Source organism: Cynoglossus semilaevis, chromosome 8, assembly GCF_000523025.1.
Source record: "Cynoglossus semilaevis isolate Cse_v1.0 chromosome 8, Cse_v1.0, whole genome shotgun sequence".
Lineage (NCBI taxonomy): Eukaryota > Metazoa > Chordata > Actinopteri > Pleuronectiformes > Cynoglossidae > Cynoglossus > Cynoglossus semilaevis.
The window spans coordinates 25,446,394-25,466,980 of NC_024314.1; the positions used below are offsets into that span (position 1 = coordinate 25,446,394).

General features: G+C 39.0%; 2 protein-coding genes across 6 annotated transcripts in view; both read left to right on the forward strand.

Annotated features, from left to right (window-relative positions):
• The window catches only part of cald1a (caldesmon 1a), a 57,116-nt gene extending 49,163 nt beyond the window's left edge, over positions 1-7,953 (forward strand). For 4 of the 5 annotated variants that reach the window (XM_017034663.2, XM_017034664.2, XM_025058201.1 and 1 more), the window contains 3 exons: positions 1,819-1,887; positions 3,453-3,489; positions 5,640-7,953. In XM_017034663.2, coding sequence (XP_016890152.2) covers positions 1,819-1,887; positions 3,453-3,489; positions 5,640-5,653 — 120 coding nt within the window. In that variant the 3' untranslated portion in view covers positions 5,654-7,953. Of the gene's footprint in view, positions 1-1,818; positions 1,888-2,088; positions 2,140-3,452; positions 3,490-5,639 lie in introns of all 5 variants that reach the window. The other variant, XR_003050489.1, reaches the window with a different exon arrangement.
• Positions 7,954-8,366: 413 nt separating this feature from the next.
• tnnt2e (troponin T2e, cardiac) lies at positions 8,367-19,685 on the forward strand. The gene is made up of 11 exons (XM_025057153.1): positions 8,367-8,433; positions 9,042-9,103; positions 11,727-11,730; positions 11,841-11,864; positions 14,901-14,922; positions 15,022-15,082; positions 15,678-15,794; positions 15,908-15,985; positions 18,116-18,225; positions 18,341-18,431; positions 19,644-19,685. The coding sequence occupies exons 1-11, from the start codon at positions 8,367-8,369 to the stop codon at positions 19,683-19,685; spliced, it is 678 nt and encodes a 225-aa protein (XP_024912921.1).
• Positions 19,686-20,587: the final 902 nt, after the last annotated feature.

Here is a 20,587-nt window from a genome sequence, read left to right on the forward strand (position 1 = left end):
AGAAATCCAACATGGTGGCTGCAGTGGTGCTGATTAATCAGTGCTGTTGTTACTGTGGTTGACATGAGGGTTGTATTCAGTTCTGTAATTATTTAAAATGCACCAAAAGCCAAAAGCAAATCCTAAAAATATTCATTTGTTGTTAATTTCATTTTTATTTTCCTATGGCCCTTTATTTCATTCAGTTCATCTTGTTTATTTGTTTTTATTATCAGAATCTCTGTCGTTTCCTCAGTAAAAAGATGAGCCTGTCAGATGTAAACTGCTACATTACCATAATAATGGCGTACTTTCTGCCACAGTACGTTTCACAATCATTTTCAAATGACGCATGTCAGGTTAATAAAGTCGTGGGTGTTTTTTGATGCATTTGTCTGGCGCCACCTGCTGGCAAAAACTCAAAACAACTCCCTTTTAGGTAATCAATGCAGGTAAAAAAATCTAATGAGTCTGTAAAAATAATCAGACCGACAACTTGGACAAATTGAGAATTCATTAAATTTTATATTAGTAATTAATCATGAACAAGTATTGCTTTGTTTGAAACCTGTATTTAAATACAGGTTTGTACTTGTACTTGAAAGTGCTTGACAACAATGTTGCATTTTTTAGGGTTTGATTATCTTTTGATTTTGAAAGATATTCTTTAAAAACTGCAGCAGTGAAAGTATCTTTCTCTCCTACTGAACCAAACGGTTCAGTAGGAGAGACTAAATTCAGAACTGCTCTGTCTGGTCTTTGTCTGTGTCTCTAGTCGTCTGTGCTTCACTGTGATCTGCCAGACCTCACACACAGGAAAAACAACAACAAAAAAAACAAATGTACCACAGCTGTACACTGGGGGAACTCTTTAAATCTGACCTGGAAAATGTCAGGATTTAACCCTGCAAGAGGGGAGTACACTGAGTGTCAGAGCAGAGCAGAGCGATGGGAACAGAGAAAAAGAACATGTTGGATTTCTACTGATGATGGAGCGGTGGAATTGGTCACGACCCAAACACATCGCATGGTGTTGGAATATAAGATTCAATTGTTTGACAAACAGTAAAGACCTTAGTTCTGTTGTTCCCAACTGTTTTAGCCTTATGACCCCATTTTCTAGTGACCCCATTGTAGTGTGTATTTTAATCAGTAAATTTTAACCTTAAAAATGTAAAAAAAAAAGTCTTGCCTGATAGAACGAATGTTACCAAATAGAAATCCTTAGCTGTCAGTTATGTACCGTAATTTCCGGACTTTTGAGTGCACCTGAATATAAGCCGAACTCCCTACATTTAAAAAGAAAAAAAGAATTGTACATATATAGGCCTCACTTCTCTATAAGCTGCAGGTGTCCAAGTTGTAATATGGGATATTTACCCAGAAATATATTCACTTTTAATTAAATAAATTAAACGTTAGCTCTTTCCTGCTTCAGCAAGGAAAGAGCACAGGGGAGACTTAGCTGCTCCTGGGCCGAAGCTAACGTTAGCTCCGGGGCTAACTTCCTTCACTTTGTGCTTGTCTGCAGCAGCGGTAAACACAAACTGGGAAGTTGGGGTCTTTATTATCAGCCCCCCCGAGCACAACAGAACATAAACAGCGTTTTAACAGCTCCTGTATAACCAACGCTTCAACATGACAGGTCGACAACTGCTCTAAGCTTTCGCTACCGTTCTCTTTTGAACGCGTGCCCCTCGCACATATGATCCAAAAGGTTTTTTCAGCACCAGGACCATAATCGGGATGACTGAGAATCTGCTTTGACATAGCGGCTTATAGTTCGGAAACTACAGTAACATGTCTTCACCTCTGGTTTTTGTCTCCTTGTCTCCACAGGACCTTAAACCTGTTGATGTCACCAACAAGAGAAATCTATGGGAAAACAAAGGATCTTCTCCAGCCAAGGTCTGAAGTCACAAATACACATACAGTTCAAATGTTTAACTGTCCAATGCTAGTTTTTATTAATAAAAACACAGAATAAAGTAACGTTTGTCAAAAATAGTCAGATTTAAGACTAACCATCACACTAACGAAACAATAACGTGATTGTCACACTCTTTGACGCTGGTTTGGTGTAATTGTGTGTGTGTTTCTGTTTTAAAGAACTCATAGCTAGTTGACGTTCACCATTAAATCTGGAATAAGCCTGGAGAGGTAAAAAAAAAAAAAAAACCTGAGCCGTGTTTTCTTAAAATTGCTTATCACACAGCGACCTCACGCTCGGCTGTCACACTGTCGACTTCTCTGCTCTCTCTCTGCTCTCTCTCTGTCTGTCTCTCTCTGTCTCTCTCTGTCTCTCTCTCTCTCTGACATTGGCGGGGCTTTGCTGCTGTGTTTGGATCTAACTCCACGCTGCCGCTTTATTCAATCTCACCGATAAGAGTTTTAACTCTGACGCGAGATATTGACAAATGTGTCGTCTTGTTTATCTGGAACTGATTGTACTCTGCTCACCAAAGTCATAACATATCTCAGGGATTGTGAAAGTTTTCACTCGTGAAATGTTTTTGAAAATGTTTTTTTTTTTTTTTTCATTTGTTTGTTTGGTTTTTTTTGTACTGTGCTCTAAGTAAGTGTTGTTAAATGAAGTAGCAAAATGAAGGCTTTAACAACAATGGGAGACAATTTGGAAGAAGGATTACGCCGCTGACTCCATTAACAGCAATAAGTCCTCGAACCAGACGCAGCAGAAAGCCCTCCAGATTAGGACTGAGTGTAAAGTCTGTCGTTAAGTGAACTTTAAAGCGCGTCTGTCGTCGGACCCTCGGAGCTGAAATGCTTTTTACAAATGGCTGTTTGTGTCACATTAGTGCTTTGTTCCTGTGATGACCCCAAATCACCGTTCACTCTCTGTCCGGCTTCACTTGACTTTTTATGGCCCTTACGGTGAAACTGTTTACAGCACTTTTCACGAGAGCGGCGTCTCCCCTCGAGTGGACAAAGGTGGTTTGACAGATGAGAATCACTGTTATTATAGTAGTCTCACCAGACGTGAGAAGAAGATGAAGGTTTTGACGTGAATATCTCCATCTGTGAATTTCTGTTTGAAAATCTGCTCAGTAATTTAATTGTTTGTAATGGAATTTCTTGCATTAACTCTGCTTCCTGCTCCAGTATTAGCATGTCCTTGTAGCTAACAACTGCAGAGCGGGCCGGGGAGTGCGGTCGAGCCCTGTTGAGGAGTGGGGTTGTGGGAGGGCACCAGGCGGTGGTCTGCACTGACGTAAAGAGAGTCCTGGACAGGAAAGGTGGTGGTTAGCAACGTTGTTATTAGTTAACCAGGCTATGCAGTGATGTCAGGGGAAGGGAGATGATGAAGATGATGATGGTGGTGGTGATGATGGGTGAGGGGAGTCTGCAGAGGAGGAGGTGGTCTCCACATGCTTTGACGAGAAACTCTGCTGGTATGTTTTTCTTTCTGGAAATGTCCTCGCTGCTTTATGACTTCCTGTCTTTGTGTCTTTTAGGTGGCAGGCAGAGGGGAGACCAAATCAGTCGCCAACGGTGAGTTTTTATCAGGAAAACCAGAAGTATTGTAGACAAGGAAGTGAACGAACATGCTGCGGCCGACCGTTGAACCTTTTAGAAAAACAAAAGTAGCTGAGTTCATGTTGTTGTTGTTTTTGGTTGATTGTTTTTTTTTACTTCATATTTTGTGCAAATATTAATATGTTGTTTGGTAGAGGTCGTGGAAAGGTCATGTTTGGAATCATGTTTCTTAACAAAGAAAAATATATTAAAAAAAAGAGAAATTGTTGCAGGCTGTAGGTCATTGGACCAGGCTGCAGAAAAAAAATGAAAACATATTGATCACAAAGTATTGATCATCAGTGCAAAACACATTTTATTTTTAAGATTTTATTTTTGAAAAGTCTAGCTTTTGTACGTTTTGAAGGTTAAAGATGAAATCTGACCTGACCTGGACCGACGGTATCAACTTCTCGTAACGTCTGTCATCGTGTCACTGCCTGTTTCGAATTTAGACTTTTTACACGACATGTGTCCAAATCCAATCAGTGACCTGGTCATAGTGTACAGCCCGTCTTTTTCAGGCTGCAGTTTGGCCCTTTGCTCCACAGCATTTCAAAATTCCACTTTAACATTGTTTGCTATTTTAAAATCACATCTCGCTGCGGCCTCCCATCTCCTCGTTTTGTTCTGCACAGCGGGGCAGACAACGAGGTTGCGACCTTTGTAAAAGCCCCCTAGTATGTCTGCGTAACATGCAGCACAGACACGGACATGCAGTAAAACTCTGCTCTCACCTCTGTAAACCCTCTCAACAGTCAACTCGACGCCAGTCAAAACTTTTCACTTTCCCCCTCGCGCTCATCCACTCCTGCTGCTCCAGGCCTCGGCGTCGTTGGCAGCGTTCCCTGGCAGGTCACTCTGTCACATTAATAGCTGGTATGTTGGCGATTAGCACAGCAGCGCACTCTGACTCTGAGGATGACACAGGCTTTGTATAGATTTTGTGCTTCCTGCCAGTAGTTGCTGACAGATATTCTGCAAGACTATTGGATGCTGTACAAGTTAGCAGCAGCACAAAGTCCACATGCTGTGCGTCGCTAGCGAGCTTCCAGCAGTGTTCACAATCCTGCTCTTGTTGCAAATGACACTCCGAGTGAATTTAATTTATACTTGGGGGACAAAGAGGACGACTTCCAAGTATAAATTTAGAAAAGTGAATTTTTGTGCCGTTGTGTTTGTTGTAAGAGAGCATGTCCAAATATGAATGCACCAACATGGACTTGTACAGAAAAGGTAAAACGAGCGATGATTCATTTTCTGGACTCCGCAGAACTCTCGGGTTTTATTCAATAAAATTTAGACTTTTCCCCTCGTCTGATGCCAAAAATCTGATACGGTTAAACAAGAAGTTGTAATGTTTGTGAAGTCACCCACCCTGCTTGGAGATGGTTCCATTTTCAGTTCCGTGCCTCCACTGTTTTAGTACTGGAGGCAAAATATCTCATTTAGACCAAACTGAAACGTTGTCTGGATGGATTTAAAAAGTCAGTCACTGAGAAAGTACAGTATGTGAGTTTGTTCCTGACGTGTTTCACTGTCATAGAGAAGGCAGCCATTTTGGACGTCGTTGGTGAAAATCTGCAATCTCTGTAGTTATCCTCACGTCCTGTAGAGGGTGCTGTAGTGCCATACTCCTTGGGGTGCCCGCCCCTTATTTTGGGAACCACTGCTTTTCACAATTATGTGAATTGTCTTGATAATAAACGTGATCTTTTTTATCCTTGTAAATACTCTACTTCCAAGAAACAAAAACAAGGGCCGAGGGCTGTTTCCCTGCACATTCATACATATTCCATACAAAGTCCTGCATACTGTAGCCCAGACATGGGCAAATTATGGCCCGGGGGCTGGATGCGGCCTGTTTGGATTTTTTTTTTACTTTTTGTTTTTTTGTTTACTGATCTAGTCCATCAATAAAATGGCTGACGTGTTTATAAACCAGGTTTATTTTCCTCATTCCTATACAGTTTTGCTGCAGCCAGTATCACGTTGCCTATACAGTACTTGTTAAGTACTCACTTCTGTGTACACGGCCTCTGTGTCAGGAGGTCACAGTCAGTATGTACCAGATGGCTGCTGTTTTTGGCCACGCTGCTAATGAACTGGTTCTGTTTTGTCCCCAGGGATGGGACACTAATGTCTTGAAGACGCCACTAAAGCAGGGGACCATGACAATCCGAGATGCTTCCTTTGACTTTGTCTTAACAACCAAAAAAAAAAGAAAAATGACCAAACTCCCTGGAGGGGGGGGCGACCCCAAGAAAACAGAAGGGCAGGAGAGCACCGAACTCGAACAACATCACAGTTATGTATGGTTGCTACGCTGAGTGCCTTTGCACATTTTATTATTATTATTATTATTATAATTATTTTAATTTTTTTAGCTTTCTAAAAGAAACAGAATGCTGTGAAATTTGGACATTTGTAATTACTGTTACTAATGACTTTCTACGGTCCTGCCAGGAGAAAGGAAAACAAATTAAATTTAGATTCATCGCTCGTCTCCGATGCCAAGAGTTTTGATAGAGACGGCGTAGATGAGAAAAACATTCCGAAGAGATGGTGAAATCCGCTCTCTCCCTCGTACAGATCATTTTCCATCTCGCTACTTCTTTTTTTTTTATTTATATTTAAAGCAAAAGCTTCACACATTTGCTATTTTATTCAACCCTCACCAATTCAGGATAGAAATACACACACCTAGAAGTTAGCTGATTTCACCTTTGTCAAGTCCTACCATTAGTGCAGCAATGGTCTGAGTAATATATGTGACCTGTATCTTATATAACACCTTTATAGTCAAAACAAAAGGTATTTTTGTGCTTTTTTTTTTGTATTCACAAACTATTCACCAACAGACGGAGTTGATTATCCAGGAGGCCATTATGATTTTTATTTTATTATCCTTTTTATATGTCATTTAATTTATGTCTTTGTGTGTCGTGTTTCCTGCTACTCCGAGCTGGTTTTGTAGCTTTTGTACCTGTGTGATCACTTTAAAAATCTTCAGACATTCCTCGTGCACAAGGTGCCTTCGCTGCTTTAAAGCTGTAGGTTTTATAATGTGGTGATATAATGGCAAACCACCTTTTTTTTTATAAAAACAAAAAAATACTACCTTTAAAGGTACACTGTGTAGGATTTAGTGGCTGAAGTATGTGGTGTTTTTATATCCCTGACCTGTCGGACAGTTTTTTCCTCAAAGCAACAGGGTTTTAATTAAATATTTTTTAAATTGATTTTGAAAATCAATTCAAGAACCCATCAATTATGGGTTCTTGGCCGTCATTGGATTTTAAGGTTTGTACCAAAAACAAAACCTAATAGAAATAGAAAGCTAAGTGGTTTTGGTCGCTAGTAAAGCTAATGTGTTCAATAGGAACATGACCTCCGTGTTTAGAAACGTCAAAGTACACGGACTAGATGTTAGTCATGTGACTAGACCAAATATTGCTGATGTTTTTAGACTTTAATACTCAACAGTAAATTCAGGGTTTCCCCAACCACTGGCATGGGGACCAGTATTGGACCATGAATCATTTGGTTTTGGGCCGAAGTTTTAGTTAGATATTTTTCATGTACATCAGTCTCCATGGTGATTTTTATTTTGTTTAGGTTTTTTTTTTTTTAAAGTGATCCCTTGCGTCGGCCACATTTGACCCTAAATTTTACACAGTGTACCTTTTATCTCATTATTATTTTGTTCTTTTTGTCTCTATGCACACTTTAACGCTCGGCATCACTTTCTAATTTGGGATAAATGCAGTAAACATTTAAAGTACATGTTATTGCAGTACATGGATATTCACCACTACTAACTGTTAGTACTGTCTCTGGTCTTATCAGTGCAGCTTCGACAGGAGCGGAGGTGAAGCTACGCAGTAGCCTCCGAGCAGCGGTATCACATCGAAGACTTTTTGTGTTTCATTTTCCGCCCTCGTGGCGCAGCCTCTCACACTCGACAAAAATTCGTATGGTTTGCCAGAGCATTAAATTGGTCCATGTCACTGCTCAAAGGTCTGACAATCACATTCCACGGCTCCTGAGAAGAGCAGAGGAGCTGGACCAAAATATTTGTAAGCGTGATATAATGTGATTTTTTTTTTTCGTTATTATTATTTTTATTTTACTACAGTGGTCTCATAATGATGCTTTGTTTTTGTTTTTCCTCTGTCTGTTTTTTATGTTTGTTTTTTTTATTATTATTATTTTACTTTCCATGTTTATCCAGACACTTGTTGTTGGTATAGTGCTACGCCTATGCAAAAAAACACACACACTCTCTCTCTCTCTCTCCCTCTCTCTCTCTCTCTCTCCCTCTCTCTCTCACTAGTTTCTGAACATTCCTAATGTCACACATGTGGGCAATTTCCAACTGGATGGATGTTTTAAACATTGTACCATTTTACAACAACAGCAATAAAGACATCGAGGTAATCCACATTGTAAAGTTTCATTGCGTTTGCTCCACCGCTCCACCGTCCGCCACGCTGCATCCACCAACGCCGCATGGAAACAATTAGAGTCTGGAGGTTGTGAAACAAATTACATTAGGTTTATTAAAGTTCCCCCTCGCTGGTGCATCGTTGTGTTTTTGACTGTGAATGCATCACAAGCACACGGAGTAAATAGTGCAAGTAGCTTTTAAGTTTTAAATAATTTCCACCACACGGTGGCATCATACTGATTCAAAAGTGTGTGTGTGAGTGTTAAAGAAGATCTTTGTCTTTCTTCAATTCCTGCAAGTTTATTTGACTAAACTGGCTCACTAAGTAAGTATGTTATATATTTGTCTAATGTAGAATATTTGGAGGAAAAAAAGAATGTGAAACTGAAATATCATACATTCCATGGAACAGAAGTGGCCCACGGGCCAGGAGTTTGGGACCCCTGCCTCCAAGATCTTTCAGGCCATTGGTGAGTCAATGCATTCAGGAATTGAACCAGATGTGATGGAAAATGAGTACAGAGATTTATTGGTGGATTGAAAGTCTACATATAGAATAGTAATTTTAACTGTCCAGTTAGTAACCACCATTGTTTATTACAGAGGTCACCAACCAGGGGGTCACGGACCAATCTTGGACCAGGAAATTTAGATAATTTGTGAGGAAAAAATGACTTCTGCCACATTTTTAGACATGTGAAAATAAAAGTCTTTAGATTTTTTTTTTAAGTTGAAAAATGAGCACACAGAAAACAAACCTTTAACTTATAATTATTATCTCAACCTTCTGTGTGTATTTTAAATCTACTGCCAACAGGTGAAGGTGAACCAGAGCAGCTCCAGTGTTTGGTACATTTATAACCTCATAATGTTCTGTGTGCCAGTTCAGTTCTTATTTCACTGCAGACGCCCGGCGCTGATGAATTGTTTTTCTCATTTCAGGCACAGAAACCAACAACGACTGTAAGGTACGTTTTTTTTTTTTCCTTCTTCTTCTCTACAGTTTCTAGATCAATCTTGTCTCCGGCCCAAAAACTCATTTGAAGTGTTACAAGTTAAGTTGTATTTCCAATTTCAGGCTCTGCACTGAAGAGGATTACGGTGGAGGCGGAGGCACTTGAAGGCACCATTCCCTGGCAGGTATAACTCATCTTTCTGACCCCCAACAATAGCTCTGGCAGCCTTGCCTGCTCATGGAGCAGATATGTGGTCACATGACAGACAAGGGTGTATTAAGAAGGGTTTTTTGGTGAGGTGGATGATTGAACTGTGTCTGTGTGGATGTGAGGATAAGAGCTGAACTTACTGCTAATCCCATCTCTTCCTGTGGGATATAGAGCAGGTAAGACCTGGTGCTGCATGACAGCACCGAGCTGGGGTGAGCCTTGTACCTTATAAACACGTCTGTAGATTTTTAGAACATTATGCAAAAGAAATCTTGACTAATGTGATGAAAACTTGTGTAATCTGTACCGACTTAACTCCATGAAGCCCTCACATTGATCTAACGGCGGCCGCTCCTCATACAAAGCCACGAGTGTTGAATTATATCGACTGAGACGCCGACTCTTGAAAGTCTTTTGATGCCTCGTCTTTGATGGGGGGGGCCCCGAGAGCGCGGGTGAGGAAGGTGCTAAGCTCCCGGCCCGGGCTGTGGTGTGGGCTGTGTGCTTTAGGTTTGGACTTAATGTGGCCGTGATGCTGAAAGCAGCAGCCGCAACATTCCTGCCTCTGTCAGACTCTGGGTTATTCCACACTTTGAGCCAGACGGGGACTGACCGCATGCATTAAGGCAAATACAGGTTTTAATACCCCGGCCAGGGCAGCCCGCATGCACTGTGGGCTCTTTTTAGGGGCCAGGGGGAGAGAGAGTGAGAGAGAGGGAGGGAGGAAGGTAGGGAGGAGAGGAGGGGGGTTTCCAGTCAGTGCCTTTGTTATTCATCATCCTCTGTCTTCTCTCGTCTTTTCCTCTCCGTCTCCTCACATTTCTCATCTTCCCATTCCCCGTCGTCTGACGTCAGCCGCCTCAGTCTGATGAAACTGGTAACAACCAGGCGGAGGCCCGGAGCAGCAGCATGTTTGAATTTAAGAGGAGTTGTAACAGAGTTTGAACAGGAGCATGACTGCGGTGTAGCACGGGAAGCAGAGAGTCAATGTGCAGCTGCTGATTTTAGAAGAAAAAAAAGAAGGAGGGAAGGAGGTGAGGTAGGGGGTGAGGGACTGGGAGAGGCAGCAGCGTCATCCAGTCAGCGTACAGTTGCTAAAAAGAGGAAATGAGGTGTTTTTTTCTGTTTCCCCAGTGCTTTTCTAAAGAGCAGGAACTTTTAGTACTTTTATTAAACTGACATTATTTTACTTCACATTAAAAAAATCTGAATCAGAAATCTGCTCATTTAGGTGAAATGTATTTTTGTTGTGAAACAGACTGAAGGTGGTTGTGATGTCACTGATTCTCCACCTGATCCTAAACCCATATTGACACCAAATAAGGGTTTAAAAAGTTGGTGCTGAGGATCATCAGCTGATCAGAATTCAGTGACTAAAATAACCCCTCACAATGTTCCCCGTGTGGATATTTTTGGAGACGGTCGATCCTGTTGTCTGGAGGAGTCCCAGGGTCCACACCTGCTCAAGAGCACATGCTATTATTCTTATATATAAACCCCCACCTCACCCGCAGTACTGACCCCAGCATTTTATGATCTGCTGATTTACAGACATTGTTTTTTAATTACCTGTTGTCAAGGTCTGCAGTGCACAGTTGTCCACTGACTGAATGTCAGGAAGCCCACAGTTGAGCCACCTTGGCCTTGTTAAACCCATGACTCTGACCTTGACCTTGACCTTGAAAACATCTCAGTGTTGACTTTCAGACTTGATGGACAACACCACTGTTTTATTGAACGTCGGAAGATGAATTTAAAGAGTTGGGATTGTGGGAAATAGTTCCTGTATGAAGGGCACAGCCAATCAGAGCGACGGACACTGTTCTGTTAGTTAAGTTTTGAATTAACTAGTTTAATTAAAAGTTGGAGACTCGAACCAGAGTCTCGTCTGTAGAGTCGTAGACAGACCGGTCTAGTGTCGCTAGGATGTGCTTATATTTACAGCGTCTGCCGAGCACCTGGGAAACTGTGTCCGAGTGCAAACATCAAAGCCGACAGGACATGCGCGGCTTCAGGTGCGTCGTAGCATCGCTCTGAAGAACCTGTGCAGTCCGGCTGCTTCCAGTGCTGCTCAGACTCCAGACAGCTGCCTGCAGCCTTGATCTGTGCCAAGAGGAAATGGCTGAGGATTAGGCCTGGAGCTGTTTAAAGCCCTGGGCCTGTGCTCACGGTGCCCGTGGTAGAATCATTCCACATTCTACGGTCCCTAGTCCAGTAGCCGCGTCAGGGTTTTCTCCTCTTTTATGGAGGTTTCTGCTGAGCTCTTTGTCCAAACGGTTAACACCAGGGGAGATCCACAGCCTCTGTCCAACGGGAAATGAGTTTGAAGGACTTCCACAGTTCCAGAACGAGACCAGTTCCAGAGAAACAGTTTAAAACAAAGGAATTCCAGAAATATATCTTGTCTTTGTCGACACTGTGAATGAGTAACAGTTCAAATTTTCCCTTTTTTTTTTTTTCTAGTGAAGAGTAATTTATTCGCAATGTCTGAAGAAGTTGTCCACGAAGTGGAGTGAGTATCTGAAATGTGTGTCAAATGTGATTTTATTAAAGGTTAAAAACTTTAAATCCGTTTTCTCTACTCTTTTATTTTTCAGGACGGTGGGTAAGTGAATTTTTTCTTTCTTTCTTTAAAAGCCTTTTTTTTAGCAAAGAGAAATGTCACTTTCATACCTTGGGAAGACAAAGCTGACCTGATTATGTCTCCTCAGAGGTAGAGATCCCGCAGGAGGAAGGTAAGATCTGCACGCCTTCACGTGCACGTGTGAGCGCGCTGGCACTGATGAAAGGCACTGTGTGTGTGTGTTGTGTCTCTTTGAATATTAACACTCGTCATTTGTCGGGCTCGGGTGGAAAAATAGTCACTTTGAAATTTCAAAGACCTCCATGTTTCGTGTTAAATATTCGTGGTGAAGGTTAAAAAAAATGTAGCCGTTTCTAAATGGTCTACATTAAGAAAGAGAACAAAAACTGCAACAAAAAAAAATTAAATACAGAAATATACATTTATTTTCCAGTACCACATTTTGCACTTCACAGGAGGCTTTGAAAGAGAAAATTTGATTTTTAAAGAATTCATTTTTTTCTATTCAGCCAAGGTAGTGGTTCACAAACTATTTCTACAGCGCCCCCTTTTGTAGAAAGTACTATTTCACAGGTATTTGTGCAAAACTTGATATAATAGTATATATATTAAAATATGTGTAGTGTATATACATATGATGTATACTGAATATATATATATATACTATGTATCTGTATTTATATATAAATAATTGAATGTTTTATATGTTTGTGTATGTATATATGCATGTATTTATATATACATACATGTATAGATATCTTAACATATATTCATATGTATATATGTGTAGATGTAGATTCACATATTAATATATGTGTATATATTTATGTAACTATAAATACCTATATATAAATATATTTATAAAGACTATTTTTTAAAAATTTAAATTCCATGACAGCAGCTCGACCAAAAAACATAATTCAATTCCTTTCTTCTGTTACAAACAGAATCAGACTGTGATCAGGAAACCGTCCCCTGTCGTGGTTTCTGTTCAGAATGCATGTCAGACTGTAGCTCTGAGATTTGTCTCCGTCCCAGTGGAAAACTTCACAGCGCTCGCAGACTCTGACCAAATTCCAGCCACATGCTCGTTCCCACCGCTTCACCGATCCACTAATCCATATTTTGCTGGCTCAGAACAGGGAACACGTCGTCTTTGTGTGTCTGCAAATAAATGATGGCTTCCTAGTGATTTTAACACTGAGGTGGTGATGGCTGTAGTGTTGCACAAAAACAACTGCACTTGGTTTCACCAATCCTATAGAGGGAGTGCCAACAGAAGGAGAGGCAACAGAGGGAGAGGCAACAGAAGGGGAGGCAACAGAAGAAGTTTATATTGACGAAGTTGCTCCTGAAGTAGAAGGTGATTTTTTTTCTTCTTTTATGTGTGGTCATGTATTTTTACAGCATTACTTCACCAAAGTTTATTAATATTTAATGTATATATTTGTCTCACTGTGTCATAAATGCTGGTTACTAAACAATATTTTCTGTGATCTCTGTTTCCCATCACCCTCAGAAACTCCTGCAGCAGCTCAAGGTAAAACAATTATTTTTTTAATTGCTAAATTACCGTATTCACCATGATAAAGCTGCAAAACATATTGTTATTTTACAAACTTTACATTGAGTTACAGGTGAATCTGCACATCGTCATTGGAAATGTCAAGCCATATATTTCCTAAAAAAGGGGCACTTGCTTTTTGAAATCTAATTCTATCATTTCCTACCTGACACATCAAATTCAAATTTTAAACACATTTTTAATTTACAGACAGAACAATACACTTTATCACAGTACAAGATTAATATCCATGTTATTTATACACACTGTGGGAAAGCGTTTTAATTTAACCAAAGCACCTAGACCTTAAAATAACATATATTTTGTAAAAAAAAAAAGTTTTATAAAACATAATTAAATAATCCATATTTGTTCTTCAGACCAACTTGTCTGAGATGTGGCCCACAGTCTCGTCCCATATGGTACACACGGGTCTGAAATGTCTTATTGTATCTGAGTCAAATGACCTGTGGTATAACGTTGTTATATTCAGAGTAAAAACAACATCTTGAGTTTGTGTTGTGATGTTTTCTTCACACATGCTGAAGTATTGATGAGTTGCTGTCTGTCTCTCCTTTGATCCCGATCGGCGTCTCTGATCGACTGCTCGTCCGACAGAACCTGCGGAAGAAGGTAAGTTGGGTGTTTATTTAAATATTTATGGCTGCCGCCAAGGAATAACCCTGAGCAGCTCGCCGTCTTTTATATCATCCAGTTTCAGAAAGAAATTTTAAACCTTATATTTATGTAAACCAGAAACAGCAGGTATTCGTTTTTCAATTCTCTTTTTAAGAATGAATTCCTATCGGCTGTAAACCTTAATACCCGGCTATTTATTTCTCCTCCACGCCATGATGTGTTTTTCTGATATATATCTGAATATATACTTTTGTAAAAAAAAAAAAAATTGCTTCCACTATCTGCAGGTGAAGCCTTCATGGCTTGAATTATATAGTTCCACAATATACGCAGCATGATAAGCAACTGTTCAGACTTTCTATTTTCCCATCTGACAAACCAGAAACCTTTTTCACATCGAGCTTCTTTCTCTGCTCTGAATTAAAGTGCGTTTGAAAGTAAATAAAAGTAAATCACTGGAAAACACTCACTCTCACGCTGACATAAGTCTGAGGAACAGAGTCTTCAGCTGCAGATGAAGTTACCCATCATCCTCATCACTATCGTATCTTCCCACAAACACCACCAGAGACCACTGGTCTGAACATATAATTTATAATCATTGTATGTATTTGTATATTTTAGTTTACTATTACTATTACTGCTAAACGTTCTGTGTTACAGTTACATCATATTTTTCGATATTCCACTTTTTTTTGTAGATGAAATGCAAATGACACCCAGTAGGTGGCAGTAATGTTGTTCAAAAGCTTCCAGCAGCTTAAACCCCGCCCCCCCCAAAAGAGTGGAGGGTTGAGGGAGGGATCAGCACACAATTTGGCAGTAGTAGTAGTAGTCGTAATATTTTTCATACAGTATTTTTTCATCATTCATTATTGATTAAGACCACTGTGATTTTATCTTTCTCAAATTGTATACCATAAAACCAAAAAAAATGTCTTTTTCAAAATCATTTTCAAAATGTTTGTGTTTTTCCTGTTGCAGATGATACGAGGCCCAAACCAAAGTAAGTGATTTATCGGTGGTAAAAATCATAAAAGTGATTTCCCTCAGACGACTAACAGAGCTCAGTGTAAATGTTTGACGTCGGTGTCTTGTGTTTCAGAGTTCTTCCTCCACCGATCTCTATGTCAAAGATACCAGAGGGAGACAAAGTCGACTTTGACGTGAGTGACTCTGAGACTGAGGAAGATTCTAGAAATGAGTGTCAACTTTTTTATTTTCTCTCGTCTCAAAATTGGAAAAAAATCACAAATATTTATTTCATTACCATACAAATATATATGAGATAAAACATTGTTTCCCAAAGACTGGGTCACGACCTTCAGGTGGGTCACAAGAGATTTTTTTTTGTCTCGCATCATGTTTCCCAGGAGTTTACGATTAATGTCTATTGACTTTGGTCGCGAAGGTTTGTTACTTTTAAAATATGAGTCCCTAGAAAAAAAGTTTGGGAAACACTGGTCTAAAATATATAAACGCTAATGGGAATTAGTGGGTTTTTTTAAATAGCTGAATTCATTAATTAAAAAAATAATGAGTAAACCTTGTGTGACCATAGGTTGAGCCACTAACTTATTAAATTGTGACTAAATGTGGGGTAAAAATTCAAATTTGGACACACCAGGACACGTGATCATGACTTTAAGATGAAGCAGTTCAGACCTCAAGGTCATGAAACTTTGACCTTTATAAATCAGATGTGAAAATTGAAGGTCCCCTTCAGTAGCACCTTAAATGTGTATGTGTGGTTAACTGCAGGACATCCATAAGAAACGTCAGGAGAAAGATCTGACGGAGCTCCACTCTCTGATCGAGGCCCACTTCGGCCAGAGGAAGAGAGACGAGGAGGAGCTGGTGGCTCTCGTTAAAAGGATTGTAAGTCTTCCAGGAAATCGTCAGACCGCCGCAGTGACACACACACACACACAAACACACCGACTGACAATTACATTGTGTGTTTTTGCCTTTGTGTGTTTGTGGGTGTGAAGGAGCGGCGTCGTGCTGAGCGGGCTGACCAGCAGAGGATCCGTGCTGAGAGGGAGAAGGAGCGGCAGGCTCGCCTCGCTGTGAGTGATTACAGTCGTTTCATCCTTTGCAGGACGTAACGCTACAAACAGCAAACAAATGACAGCCCCCCCCACACACACCCCACCCCCACCCCCCTGTGGTTCTGCCTCGTTTCAAAAATGCAATTAAAAGACTGGGAAGTGAGTGATTCTTGGTAAGAAATCTTGTCTGTCTGCAGGGGGCGACGCTGCACTAGTCAACACTGAGGCTCAATCAATCATGTCCAACCTATATTTAGACTGTTCTCAGATAATGTCGGGACAAAGTACAATGGCTTCAGTGTTACAGGCCTAATTAACTTTATTTATTAACTGTTAACCCAGTGAAAATTGTCATAGAAATAAAATGAAATGAAAAGATAAACTGTTTGATCATGTGCACAGATGGACCTACATACTATGATGTTTTTTAAACAAAATTATTTAGATGGACTTATAATGCATTGTTACTATTATGTACGTATATATCTGTGTACATATTTATATATACACATATATAAATACATATATACATTTATGTATATATGTATATATGTATGGTGATGGGTTAAAAGCAGAGGCTCAATTTTGTTGTAACCCCGTGTTAAAATGACAATAAAGACTATAAATTAATATCTATATATGTGTGTGTATATATATATGTATATATATATATATACATATATATGTATATATATATATACATATATATACACACACATATATATAGATATTAATTTATAGTCTTTATTGTCATTTTAACACGGGGTTACAACAAAATTGAGCCTCTGCTTTTAACCCATCACCATACATATATACATATATACATATATACATATATACATATATACATATATACATATATACATATATATACACATATATACATATATACATATATATGTATATATATATATATATATACATATATATATACACACACACATATGTGGAAGTCCTATTTATTGTTTTGTGAATTCTTCTGACACCCTGCTGGTGATGAGAATGAACTAATCAGCAAATAGATAAACAGTCTTCGGTACAAACAACTCAGCCCTGTCAGCCAGTGAGATGATAATGTGCCTTCGGGGGGCGCTACAGCTGGTTTCCAGAGTACACAGGAGGCTGAGGAAGATGTCTGTGAAATCAATATCAAAGCCTTCGTGATGGGAGACAGGTTTTTATTCTTGCAGCCACTGTAAAAGGTCACTTTGGTCTTTGAAAGGTGAACAGATGTTTCTCTCCTGCCCGCCCCGTCACCCCCACCACCAACACCACCACCACCACCACCACCTCCACCTCCACCTCCCCCCCTGACTGGTTTTTACAATGTGTTCTGCAGGAGGAGAAGGAGCGGAAGGAGCTGGAGGAGGCACGAAAAAAACAAGACGAAGATGCCAAGAAGAAGAAGGTTCTGACAACCATAACACTTGGTGGAGCCCAACAAAGGGTCAGTGACACCATGGCACCATGGGGGGAGTATGAGGGGGTCCAGTAGGTTATTTTTGTCTTACTGTCTTTGTGTGGAAAACCACACCTGAAAAAACAGGGGTCTCACACTACAATTAGAGTTTGGGGAGGTCGGGGGGGTACATTGTTACAGTTCAGTTTAATTGAAATAGTAAAGTGCGGGGGGGGGGTTTGGTCACATGTATGCAGTGTTGGGTGTGTGAACTGTTGGGAGTTTGTACTTCTATGCCGATAGTTCTTGGTACTATTTGATAGAGTAGTAATCCTTGGTAGTTCAACGTTAAAGGTTGAAATCTTTTTAGTTCAGGATTATAGTGAGGCCAGAGTACTGATGGAACATCTGTCTTTAATTATCAGAAGTTTAATTAAGTTATTTCACCAAACACTTTAAAGACTAAACACTTTAATTAAAGACTTTGATTAAACTACAGACAAATATGTGTGTGTGTGTTTGTCTGTAGTGCTGATGTTCCTTCAGTACTCTGGCCTCACTATAATCCTGGAGTAAAAAAAATTTCATACTCTTTGAAAACAGCCTTTAAACGTTCAACATATAGTACTACTCTAACATATAGTTTTACTCTACCATAAAGAACTACGCTACTATATAGTACCAAGAACTATTGGCACAGAATGATAAACTCCAAACAGTTGGCGATCAGTAACAGTCTGTTGTGGCAGGATGGTAAAAAAGGAGCAAAGAAGCAGACGGAGCGAGAGAAGAAAAGAAAGATTTTGGCTGAGAGGAGGAAGCCACTGAACATCGACCATCTGAACGAGGACAAACTGAAGTAGGAAACACTTTTGAAATTTGGATCAACCTACGTTGTCTGCGATTAAAGTGAGCCAAGGCCGTTGACTGGGAGTTCTGTTTGTTTTCAACTCTTTTTGTTCTCCCCCTCCCAGGGAGAAGGCCTCAGAGCTGTGGCAGTGGCTGATGACCCTGGAGTCCGAGTGGTTCGACCTCTCCAAGAACCTGATGAGACAGAAATATGATGTAAAATGGCTGTTTTCCTAAGTCTGCATTTGTGAGAGAATTAGTGTTATTAATACTCCTGCAGTGTTTACCCTTTACTTACTTACTTCTACTCACTTACTTTAGCGTTCCCACTCAAATGTGACCCGCCTGTTTTAACTGCTCTTAAACTAACACAAAACCGTAGCTATGTCAATTTTTGTGGTTAAAATTCAAAAAAAAAAAATTTTTTTGGCACGCCAACTTTTGATCACAGTAAAATCCTATACCTAAAATTTTTACTGAACAAATCTCCGAACAAAAAATTCTCAAAAATGACTAAAAACACACTCATTTGCCTTAAAATACTTATCTATGTCCATTTTTGTGGTTAAAATTTCGAAAAAAAACACTTTTTTGGTACGCCACCTTTTGATCACAGTTAAAATACGAGGCCAATAAGATCCTGAACAAATCTCCGGAAAAATTTTTTTTTTTCAAAAATGACTAAAACACACTCATTTGCCTTAAAATACTTAGCTATGTCCCTTTTTGTTGTTAAAATTCAGAAAAAATATACTTTTTTGGTACGCCAACTTTTGATCACAGTTAAAATACTAGACCAATAAGATCCTGAACAAATCTCTGAAAAAAAAAAGTTTCTCAAAAATGACTAAAAATACACTAATTTGCCTTAAAATACTTAGCTATGTCCATTTTTGTGGTTAAAATTCAGAAAAAATAGACTTTTTTGGTACGCCAACTTTTGATCACAGTTAAAATACGAGGCCCATAAGATCCTCAACAAATCGCCGAAAAAAAAGTTTCTCAAAAATCACTTAAAATACACTCATTTGCCTTAAAATACTTAGCTATGTCCATTTTTGTGGTTAAAATTCAGAAAAAATATAATTTTTTGCTACACCAACTTTGGATTCAGTAAAATCCTATATCTATAATTTCCTGAACAAATCTCCGAAAAAAAATGTTTCTCAAAAATGACTAAAAAACACATTAATTTGTCAACTGTCTTGACAAATTAATGTGTTTTTGTGAATTAGTGTGAGGACTATTAAGAATGACAGTAAATTAATTAGGACTATTAGGGTGAATTAGTGTGAGGACTATTAAGAATAAAGACTCAGTTGCGACTTCCACACAACCCATGAGTTTAATAGTCAGCCCAGTCAGAGACACTTCAGACTGCGATCTACAGGTGTTCACTGAATGGACTCTGTTTCTGTCCCTCCACAGGTTAAAGTGCTTCAGTCACGCATTCAGAACAACCAGAGGTAAGTTCCAATGAACTCACACCAAAAATACATTAGATTAGACTAGAGTACACTACAGTAAAGTAGACTGGAGACTAATTTGTACTACCTTCTTGTCTTTCTAATTTCTACATAGACCTTTATATCAGTTGTTGAATTTTACTTTGTTTGTATGTGCAAAAAATATGAGTTAATATTATATATCAATTAATTTATTTGTTGGATGAATTCACTCTACAGTGCCAAAGGAAGAGGAAAGACCAAAGGCAGGCTGCGATAGAGGAAACCTCCAAAAATCTTATAAATTAAACAACAGCGTTTAAAATTATACTTCGTTCATCACTGTTGCTGACATGAAATACGATTATTCCTGCATCATACATATAAAGAAGAAAATAAAGCAATGAAATTTAACTTAACTCTTGTCTTTTTTATATTTTAATTATAATTTTTGTTGCATTGGTTAAAAAAATGAATAAACTTAATTTTTTACCTAGAAAAATTTTAAAAAGGGAATTGTTTTCATACTCAGCTCAATATTAGAGGATTTTTTGGGAACTTAGTAGTAAAGTAAAGTAAAAATATTTTACTTTTTTATGTTTTAACTATGAAGATAAAGATAGCAACACATTTTTTCGACAAAATTATTATTTTCACATTTCATTTTTGGTCAGGTGGTGAAAAGATATGATAATGAGAAAAAAAGAAAAGCCTAAATTCTATCTTTTTGTCATTTTTCTCATCAAATTAAAGAATGGTAAAACAGGCAGCATGTTTTATGACTTAATCTTGCATTTTAGTGCCTTTCGGGGACTTTTTATTTTTATGGATTTTTTTCACGATGGTAAGGCTATAGTAAGGTGTGTTTTGGGTGATTTTTGAAATATTCATATAAAATATTTTTTGGACTTTTAAACACAAAATAAT

Bases quoted from the DNA above. Each gene is read 5' to 3' on its own strand.
- tnnt2e (XM_025057153.1), top strand. From the start codon at position 8,367: ATGGAACAGAAGTGGCCCACGGGCCAGGAGTTTGGGACCCCTGCCTCC. The intron at 15,795-15,907 runs GTAAGTCTTCCA...GTGGGTGTGAAG, and splicing joins TGGCTCTCGTTAAAAGGATT to GAGCGGCGTCGTGCTGAGCG. The intron at 18,432-19,643 runs GTAAAATGGCTG...GTCCCTCCACAG, and splicing joins TGATGAGACAGAAATATGAT to GTTAAAGTGCTTCAGTCACG.